Genomic DNA, 10,241 nt, shown 5'->3' with positions numbered 1-10,241 from the left:
AGCCTCAAGCAGCCTCAAGAGCTGGAAAAAGAGGAGTGTGCTTGGTGCTGTGCTAGGGTGATGGATAGGCTGTCGCCACAGGGTCTTCCCCTGTGCGTGGTGTTGTGTGGCAGTTGTCTTTGTAATCGGGAAGAAATACGGCTGCTGGTGTTGGCAGGGCAGTGGGCACGTGTCGGGGTTACCATGCTGGCGGTAGGAAGCCAAGGGGCTGTGATCCTCCCTGCCTGGGAATGGGGGTGGGGGGGGGTGGGATACCGTGAGCAGACAAGGCTCACTACTTCCCTGAATGCCTTCAGGTGTTGTCAGGGGGAGCTTTGGAGGTGGCAGTGCTGACAGCCCCCCATGAACCCAAAGGGCTGCTCTTGGAGAAGCCACCACATGGGGGTTTTTGCACTCGGGGTGCTGCCTGCAGCCCCAGATCTGCTCCCCTTGCCCGGGGCTGTGCTGTGCAGCTGCCGCCTGTCATCCCCTGCACCCCCGGCCGAGGGGGGTGCAATCCAATCCCTTCTCGGTCCCGGGGGCTCTACCGAGCCCCGCTGCCCGGCCGCTGTGCAGCCGCTGACACGGTATTTCTCGGCGGTAACCCGAGGCGAGCCTCCGGCGCCTCCGTCTCGGCGGGACGGACAACTTAATTCCCCAGATTTATGCGCCCCGAGCCCCAGCATCTGCCGCGGGGGAGGGAGGGTGGGGGGGTGTCTCGGCGCGGCTGGGGCCGGACACAGGTGCGGGGCCGCCGCCCGCTTATAAATACCCCTTCCGCGGCGAGGGGCGTCCCGGCCCTCCCCGTGCCCAGTCCCCTCACCGGGGCTCGGCGGCGGAGCGGGATGCTTCGCGGCGCCCTCCCACCAGCATCATGAGCCCGTCCTTCCACTTCCTTTTCCTCCTCCTCCTCGCCCTGCCCGCCTGTGCCCGGCGGGAGCGGGTACCCGGTGGGGCTCAGCCGGGCGCCCCCGCGCCTTCATCTTTTTCCTTTTCTTCTTCCTCGGCGACAGCCGCAGCGGGTCAGAGCCGCTTCCCACGGAGCCGCCCCGGGCGGCGGCGGGGCCGGTTGTATTGCCGGGTGGGCATCGGCTTCCACCTCCAGCTACATCCCGATGGACTGGTGGACGGAGCCCACGACGCAAGTCCGCTCAGTGAGTGCACTATTGGAAAACACCGGCCGCGGGGTGCGGGGTCGGGGGATATCGGGGAACCCTGGGGCTACAGCATCGCCATCCCTGAGGAGCTCCCTCTGGGAAGATGGAACCCCTAGGTCCCTGCTACCTTTGCCTAGGGTGAGCTGCAGCCCGGGCTGCACCCCAAATTCACCTGGGAAAGGGGAGCTTGGGATGCTGGCTGTTCCGGGAGGCTAGGGGTGGGGTGCTGTATTCCGCAGATTCAAGTGGGATGCTGCCCCCCAGGAGTAAAGTGAGCTATGCACTCCTTGCTTTGGGAATTGCCACCCGGTGGGGTTCATCTGCATTGAGGAAGCAATTCCATGGGGATTGGTGTGAAGGTGTGAGGTTTGTACTCCTACCATAGCACCTCACTGGGGTATAGAGGGGGAGGATGCTGCACTGGGCTCTCCATCGCCCCCCCTTTCCAGTCTTTCCTCCCATATAACTTTTCTATCCTTCCCTCTGCGTTCTCATTCTTCCAGCACAGTGATAGGATATATTTAGTTTAAAAATAGGACTGCGGCTGACGTTCCTCTGAGAGAAAGCTGTGCTAACTCATGGCTTATCCTTTGGGTCAGGGTTGCTGTGATATCCTGTTAGAGGGAATAAAATGGCAGGCGGGGATGAAAAATCACTTAAAAAGCCTGAGGTGACCCTGGCAGCACACGTGGCTCTGGCTATCAGGCAGTCAGGGAGCAATGGCCACATCTGGCCAGGACCAAATAATTCAGGCTTTAATCTGTGCCATGGCCCCATGAAGGGGTGCTGGGAGACCAGAAATCCTGCTTGGAGTTTTGAGGAGTGATGTTGATGGTGGCTGGAAGAGGGTTAGGGGATGGGTTTGAAAACGGGAGCATCCCCGCTGGGGCTGTTTTGGAAGACGAGTTTGGAGGGGCTGCCTGCACCCTCGTCTGCAGAGGGCGACATGTATAGCCTTGGACACCACAGCTGTCTCGCAGGGTCTTGGGTTATGCGAAGTTCCTTCCCCTTTAACCTGAAATTTTTCCCTGGGAAGGTGAGAGTGGCATCACCTCTACACTTTGGAGCATGTGCCAGTATCAGAGGGAGCTGTGTTGGGGTCTTGCACCAAGGAACCATCCCCCATGGGGAGGAGATTGGCTTTTGGCAGGGAAACCCCACCTTTGTCCCCGTGGGGCTTGACCCAAATAACCAGGAGTATGTCTCCCTCCCCCCACAAAGGCCATCAGGTTTTGGGGTGCCTTTGAGGACAGAAAACATGCCGCAGAGGGTGCGTGCCTTTTGCAGTGGGACTGCACAACTCCATGCCCCACTGGGGCATGTGGGGTGAGGAGGGGTGGCTCAGCAGCCCCCCCCCCCCGAGTGTTCCCCAGGCCTTTGGTGCCAGGAGCTGCGCTTCCTCCTTAAAATAAACATGGGAAGTGGTGATCTGATCCCCCAGCCTCAGGGATTTAAGGCAGCTTCATGTTTGCTCTTGGCATGTTAATCAGCATGGCCCTTCCTGGGGCTGGGTAAGATACTTTCTTGGGCCACGGAGACCCCCCTCCCAAGGGTAGCAACACTTTTTTTCCCAGGGTGGGAAAGGCACATTGGGAATGTGTGGCTTGTGTGGCTTATGTGGCTGGTCAGAGTGCTGGGGGGATGCCTGAGCCCTGCTGCCACCCCCCTCTGCCTGCAGGATACCACGCTGTGTGAGGAAGGGAAGCATGTTGGTGCTGTTTCTGAACAGGAGGCTTCAACAGGAGATTGAAGCTCTGCTGTAAGATGAGTTAAAGGTCATGCCAGCCAGGGACCAGATCCCTGTCCCACTTGGAAAATATCCCATTGAGGGGAATACAGCTTGTTTTCTTGTGGCTGGGCTGTGCAGCACCCCGCTGCCTAGGTCCTACTGCGAGGAGGGGCCTATGAAACCATTACTGGTACTTCTAGCCCCAGATAGGGTGTATATGACACTGTGATTTCCAGAGTCTGGTATGCATGGGAGGAGGATGGGCAAGGCTGATCTCAGCAGCAAGGGAATTTTCCCAGTCTTGAGAGAGATTTCCCCAGGAGTGAAATTCTGTCACAGCAGAGTCATAATTAGGCCTCTAAAAGGCAGCTTTTTAAAACTAAGCATAACCAAGCCACCACCCTGTAGCCATCCCGCAGTGGATGCAGGTCTGTGGGACAGAAGGATAGAGCAGGAGCGCTGTGGAGCAGAGTCCTGTGGAGAGGAAACGCAAACCTATGAGCCTGAGTTTTTTTGACTTTTTTTTTTTTTTCTCTTTGTCACACTGATGTGAAAAGAACTGTGATTTATTTTGGGATTTCTGTCATCCTAGGTATTTTGGAAATATTTGCTGTGTCTCAGGGGATTGTAGGAATACGAGGAGTTTTCAGCAACAAATTTTTAGCGATGTCAAAAAAAGGAAAACTCCATGCAAGTGTAAGTAAACCCCCTGCTTCTCAGTATCTGTTGTTTATTAAAGGCCTTGGGGCACCTCCATGTGCACGCTGTGATCCTGGTGTGCCGAGCCCCTTTTGCATTTAGCCTGACTGGCATTTACATCTAACCAAGGGAAGTACTTTTTCCTTTCCTACAGTTGGGTATTTGCATCAAAAGGACTTGTTCTTTGAGCGTTGCTGGGATATTTTTACCACCTTCTGCAGCAGATCATGCAGATGGCTTCAGCCAAATGTCTCCTGGTGAGCGACATGAGAGGCACCAGGAGCCTGCCTGTGCCCATTTCTGGGAAAGGGGCTGTGACTCTGGAGTTTGAGCTGGGTTCTCCCATGGGGAAAAACATCCCCAGGATTTCAGGCAGGTGAGATCCAGCCCTTGTGGAAGAACTGCAGACAAATTAGAGAATTTCCATCAATTCTTGTTTCTGCTGGCTGTTTTCCTGAAGTTTAGGGTTTTCTGCAATTGTGCTTTTCTGTAATTGTGCTTTTTACATGCTGCTTCTGTTGAACCAATCCTGTAAATTGATTTTACTTTTTTTCAAATTCAAGAAGCTGTTGCCTAATTTTTTGCTGTTAGTTCCTGAGACCATTCAAAGAAATGAAAGTGACAACTGTGCTGACGTGAAAGTCATCACCCTTTAAAGGTGTATGTGTAAATGCAACACCCAAAGAAAGGCATTTTTAAGGCAGCATCTCTGACAACCTGTCACCCAAGTTTATTCCCAGCCTGGAAGAGGGAAAAGCCAATTGCCTGCCCTGTGGCTATAAGCCAAGCCTCCTGGTCGTGAAGTGTATGTAAGTTACGTGATGTACTTATGCTGCTTGAGCCTGCAGCTTGCCTTCATGTGAGATTTATGAACTTGCCTCTTTCTCCCTTGAGTCTTATTGGAGTGTTGATCCTGAAACCTAATAATGCTTAAAGGGTAAGCATGTGGTTGCTTACTTTAGGAAGAAAAGTAGGACCACGAAGGGCATCTAGGGGAAAGGGGGAATGGTGAAGGAAAGCATGAGGGAAGGAGATAGGGTAGGAAACAGGCAGAACAAGTGGGGAGCAGTGGAAAGGTGAAGGATGGAGAGGAGAGGGAAGTGGACAGAGAGTGATCTCTGGACCCTCCAGAACCTTCCCTCCCATGTGGTGTACAATAGGCCCCTTATTTGAGCTGAAGCCTTGATTTATGCCCTGGCACAGTCAGAAATCAAATAAAACCTTGTCAGTGTATGGTTAATTATCAGCACACAAAGGGCAAAGCCAGAGGGGGACATCAATTAGGTGGGTCGGGGTGAGGACACACGATGCCCTGCTCGGATGAAAGCCACAAATTTGTAGAAACTTGACCCGAATGTCTAAAGATTGCTGGGCTAAATAACACCGATAACGCAAACACAGCATCTGTTGTTCTTTCCTGCTTTGACAGGATAAAGTTATTTCATGGCCTAATGAGTTTTGAGCAGTACAAAGTGTGTCCTGTGCCCGTCACTCAGGGCAGTGCTTTGATATGGGAGTCATGCCAGTGACTTTGTGCTGAACTGCAGATAAAAGTCATTCCTGCAGGAAAGCAGGCTCTCAGGGCCCGGATTTATCCCAGCTTCACATTTCATGGCAGCCCTTCCTCCTTCCTCCTTCCTCCTTCCTCCTTCCTCCTTCCTCCTTCCTCCTTCCTCCTTCCTCCTTCCTCCTTCCTCCTTCCTCCTTCCTCCTTCCTCCTTCCTCCGTCCTCCTTCCTCCTTCCTCCTTCCTCCTTCCTCCTTCCTCCTTCCTCCTTCCTCCTTCCTCCTTCCTCCTTCCTCCTTCCTCCTTCCTCCTTCCTCCTTCCTCCTTCCTCCTTCCTCCTTCCTCCTTCCTCCTTCCTCCCAAAAATGACAGTAATCTTGGCAATTATCAGTTACATGCACAGATGGCTTTTTCCTCATTTATAAATCCTTGGTTTCCTGTTTGTATTTTTTTGGCATGGGATGGGCAGGAGGGGGTTTGGTGTCAGTCTTGTAATGAACCCCAGAGGACAGATTTGCCCGCTGGGGTCTCGGGTAATTTTCCTTTCTCAGGAGTTGTTCTGAGTTGATGGAATGCTTTGGCGCTCTCTGGGGCTAATTGCTGTTGAATTGGATTTTGAAATTGTTTTGACTTCAGGATTGCTCTTCGTAATTGTTTCTGGAGCTGCCACAGAACAAATCCAATGGGCAGCCAGTACAATGGGGAAAATGCCTTTTCCTCAGTGGAAATGGTGTGGCTGCTGAGCTGGGAGGGTGGGATTCATGGAAAGCTGCCAGGGTGATGGTGAAGGAGCAGCTGATGAGCTTCACGGAGTGGTTTGCAAGGTGGTTTGCTGTCTGGCACCCCTCTGTGCCCAGGTCTGGGATCCTCCACACCTTTGGAAAGGGATGCTACTCCAGCTCTTAGGGAGCAGCTCATTAAATGCATAGAGTGGTTTGGGTTGGAAAAGACCTTAAGATCATCCAGTTTCAACCCCCTGCCATGGGCAGGGATGCTTCACACTAGACCATGTCACCCGAGGCTCTGTCCAACCTGGCCTTGACCACTGTCAGGGATGGAGCATTTATCATGTTTTGGGCAACCTCTGCCAGTGCCTCACCACCCTGACATTAAAGAACTTTTTGCTTATATCTAACCTGAACTTACCCTGTTTCTGTTTAAACTCATTCCCTCTTGCCCTATTGTTACAGTCCCTGTTGAAGAAGTTTCCCCAGACCACTTTCAGCAGGAATTTTTTCTGCAATGCTGTGTCTGGGGAGCTAGGGAGCCTTCTTACTGCCATCTCCCTTTTGCAGGGAGGCTTTGCCCCAGACATGCTGGGCCAGATTGGGAACACCAGTTTGGCTTTCCCATGAGTAAATCAGTGGTGAGCTTACCCATCTGTACAGGGATATGGATGAGCAGGGGCACAAGCATCTTACCCTACTCACAGCAGCATTTGCAAAGCCCACTGGAACCCATGTTGGTATCAGATTCTTGGCTGTGGGCAGGGGGCAGGGCAGCCAACTTCATCTCCTGCACCAAAAAAAGCCTTCTCTTGCCATTTCTCACTGTTCAAAGGGCTTGCTTCAGGCCTTTTGCACTGAGCACCGTTTCACTGATGCTTTGGTCAATCCTAAAACCTCCCTGTGCAAGGGATGACATGGGCGTGTCTCTCCTGAGCACCACAGCATGCACTGGGACATCAAAGAGCAACAAGGGGTCAGCAAAGCCTCACCTCAAGAGGGTAAACAATCCTGCATGGGTGATACAGCAGCAAGGATAACAGACAGGTAAAGCATCGGGGTGAAAGTCATCAGGGTGATGTTTCTTTCATGCAAAGAGCAAAAGGAGACTTATTTCAAAGTGCTATGAGGAAGAAACCCCACATGGCAGGCTGGGGACTCTGCTACTTTCATTGTAGGATTATGATTCTATGATTTTCTGGTTAAATTGGGCATTTAAACATGATCTGAGCTAGTTGGGCTGTCTGCATGGTTATAAAGCACTGTTTGGGGCTGTCCATTGCCGAGTTTTTCAAAGCTCGAGAGCTCATTATCCCTTTCCCATCAGTAGTTTCAAAGGGTGGCTTTGCAGTCAGGCTGTGGTGTCAAGGGCTGGAGGAGCTGTCAGGGCACAGGTACCATGCCCACAATCGGCTTCGAGCATAGCAAAGGATGTCAGAGGGGTTGCTGGATCCTGCAGCCAGGTGTTCTGGGTCTGTGGGTACATACCTGGGGTGTTAGGGCTCTATTTGTGTATTTCTGCGTGACTTTTGGTTGGTTTAGTTGTGTTTTTTGTTTTAATTCCTCCCCTTTGACAAGCACAAGGGCGGAATTCAGCCTGTTGTCTTGGGCAATGGGGTATCTTTCCCCCTGGTTGTCCAGCAGCCAGTGCAGCTGCCCAATTTAAGAGGCAGCACTATTGTGCTGCAAGTAATTCCTTGAGGTTATCAAGAGACAAAACAGCCTGAGTTCATTTAAGATGAAGAGGGAAAAAGAAAATTCAATACAATCAAAGCCCTGTTCAGTAAAGCAATGGCAATCTGCATGCAAATTGCATTTCTAGACTGTTCAGTTATGATCCAGTGACCAAGTGAGGGGTGTGAGGGTGGGAATGGAGATGAAGCTGGGGCTCAGCCCTTGGGTCCTCGAGGGGACTGCAGCACCAGGGGTCTGGAGCCACGTCCTCCCTGTGTTGAGTAGGGCAGGAGGAGAGCTGCAGCAGGAGGGAAGGGTGCCGCTAGGGCAGGACAAGGCTGTTTTTTCCAAGAAAGTCCAAAGCTGGGTGGTGAGCAGCTACCAGAAGTATCTGTGTTGGGGGGTTTCCAAATTGTTGGGTGCCCAGTGGACTTGGAGTCGATTTTCCCAAGTGCCCCATGTTGGTGCTTTCAACACAAAGTCCCCCAAAGGGGACTGTTTTGGGGAAGACCGAAACACCCAGCGAATGTTGCAGGGCAGGGGACGGGTCTGACCATCCTTTTGTTAATAGCGCCCTGGCTCTGTCCTGCAGGCCCGGTTCACAGAGGATTGCCAGTTTCGGGAGCGCTTCCAGGAGAACAGCTACAACACGTACGCCTCAGCCGTGCACCGCAGCCCACACTCAGGGCGACAGTGGTATGTGGCCCTCAACAAGCGTGGCAAAGCCAAGCGGGGCTGCAGTCCCCGTGCCCGGCCCCAGCATGTCTCCACACACTTCCTACCCCGCTTCTGGCAGCCCCAACTCCCTGAGCTCGCCTTCACTGTCACTCTCCCGGAGAAAAAGCTCTCGCCACCGAAACCAAAGGTTGCCCCATCCCCACCTCGGAAAACCCCTGGACCCATCAAGTACCGGCTGAAGTTCCGCTTTGGATAGTGCATCATTGGGGGGATGTGGCACAGGAGACACCCAGTGCCTGGTTGTATTTTGGGGTGACCCCTTGGGAGACCTGTGTCCAACCTCCCTGGATGAATGTGGTGATGCTCCACGCAGCCATGTTGGGCTCAGGGTCTTCTCTTCACCCCACAAAGTGGACGGCATCCTTGGGGGCATGCACTGGGGTGATGTAACTTGGGCTTTCCAAAGAGTATTCCTGAAGTGAACAGAAAACGCTTGGTGGACATTGAGTTAATTTTCTGGTGGTGAAAGGAGCAGAAAGGCACCTTTACAGCAAACAAGTTTTCTTACCTTATTTTCACTAATGACTCTCTTGACAATCATTTTCATTCAAGAGATGTGTTCAGAGCCAACCTGTTAAGTGCTTTTTTTCTTTTTTCTTTTGTGTTTTTTTTTTCTTTTGGTATCTCCTTTTTGCTGCACTTTTTTCCTCCAACCTCAGACACCAGATACCCAGGTTTGCCTCTTCCCCTTCACCTACAAACAAGCTTCTTCCATCCACAACAAGATCAAGCCCAACAAATGGATTCCCCTTATCTGTGGTGCAACGGGGACTTAAAACTCTTTGCTGGCAATAATATATGTATATATATTATTTTTTGTTAAGAGTTGCAGGCTTGGGGAGGGTGGCTGTTTGGAGCCCTGCTCCTGGTTGTCTTTCCTGTTATCCCCTGGATATCTGGAGGAGTGAGTCTCCTCCTGTCCATCAAAGGATGGCATTGACAACTGTGTTTAAAATACCTCTGCCCTGGCCCTGTGGCATTCCTGCTCACATGGTGAGGGGACCACCCTCTGTGCCCCTGCTCCCTGGGGATCCTTTGCCCCCTGCCCCAGTACTCTCTGCTTTCTTCCAACAGTTATCACTGCTGATTTCTTTTATCATTCACAAGACACTGCCAGAACAGGGAGAAAGGGTTTTATTTCATAGCAAGGGTGGTGATGTAGCAATAAATGCTACATCTCGTACATTCAGAAGTGTTTTTTTTATTTTTCCCCACCCAGGCTGCCCTGTGGTTCTGACTGTGGAATTGTTTCTTCATTGTGTTACCTATGGAGTAATTGTGCATTTGGAGGTTTTAATCAGTGTTGCATACATACAGAAAATGGTAGCACTGAACCTCACCAGTTAAGCCTTAAGAGCCCAGGTGGGCTTGCACTGGCAAAACCCTTCCCAGCATGAGCCCTGTGAGTGTGGAGCAGCAATAATAAGGGCAGGCAGCACTGCTGAGCCTTTCCAAATCTGATCATGGTACAAATGGTTATTGCCATTGGAATCATGGTTCTTCACCCGTTGCCTTTCTGGGCAGTCTCTTGTTGAATACATCTGCTTCAAGCAGTTGTAAAATGCTTTCGCACAAAGGCATGTGCTCCACGTGCAGGGATGGATGGGGGCACTGGAATAAAATCTCATCATTCTTTGTTTTATAACCTGGTTGTGTAATCTCTTGCCTGTCTGCTCGATGTATGGGTTTTTGACTTTTTGTTTCCCTGAAGGAGAAAAATGAGTGTCACGAACTCAGCTTCTATGTGTGGCTTTGTCAGAGGGTTTGGTATCAGTGACGGGGTGGAGCAGAACCAAATCAGTGCACATGCTTCCTTTGTGTGCCATGCTCTGCATGCTGTACCCCAAATGGGCTGCTTTTGGGGGCCAAGCTATAGCAGGGGTGCACAAGTTGAATACTCGTGCCGCTTCCAGTGGGACAACCCTTGGATTTGAAGAATTCAAGAAATACTGCTTGAATTCTGCTGTCCAGCAGCCAGGCACAATGAGGTGTAATTAATGCTTGCTGAAGCATGGGGCCACCTAAATGAATTTA

At 51.7% G+C, this 10,241-nt stretch overlaps 1 protein-coding gene across 1 annotated transcript; it reads left to right on the top strand.

Moving 5' to 3' along the window:
- The first annotated feature begins 820 nt into the window (after positions 1-820).
- Positions 821-8,794, top strand: FGF5 (fibroblast growth factor 5). Its single transcript, XM_057429891.1, has 3 exons — positions 821-1,133; positions 3,458-3,561; positions 8,062-8,794. Exons 1-3 carry the CDS (start codon positions 854-856, stop codon positions 8,401-8,403), a joined length of 726 nt encoding a protein of 241 aa, XP_057285874.1. The 5' UTR covers positions 821-853; the 3' UTR covers positions 8,404-8,794.
- Positions 8,795-10,241: the final 1,447 nt, after the last annotated feature.

This window comes from Pezoporus wallicus, unplaced genomic scaffold (assembly GCF_028554395.1).
Source record: "Pezoporus wallicus isolate ANWC-B61680 ecotype Strahan unplaced genomic scaffold, APGP_CSIRO_Pwel_v1 contig_5696, whole genome shotgun sequence".
NCBI lineage: Eukaryota > Metazoa > Chordata > Aves > Psittaciformes > Psittacidae > Pezoporus > Pezoporus wallicus.
The sequence above is the reverse complement of the archived record's forward strand: the minus strand, read 5'-3'. Positions and strand labels throughout refer to the sequence as shown.

What these genes read in the sequence shown, in the direction of transcription:
- FGF5 (XM_057429891.1), top strand. Translation starts at nt 854, where the DNA reads ATGAGCCCGTCCTTCCACTTCCTTTTCCTCCTCCTCCTCGCCCTGCCC. An exon ending in CCACGACGCAAGTCCGCTCA is followed by an intron (nt 1,134 to 3,457) that starts GTGAGTGCACTA and finishes CTGTCATCCTAG; the next exon opens with GTATTTTGGAAATATTTGCT. An exon ending in AAGGAAAACTCCATGCAAGT is followed by an intron (nt 3,562 to 8,061) that starts GTAAGTAAACCC and finishes TCTGTCCTGCAG; the next exon opens with GCCCGGTTCACAGAGGATTG.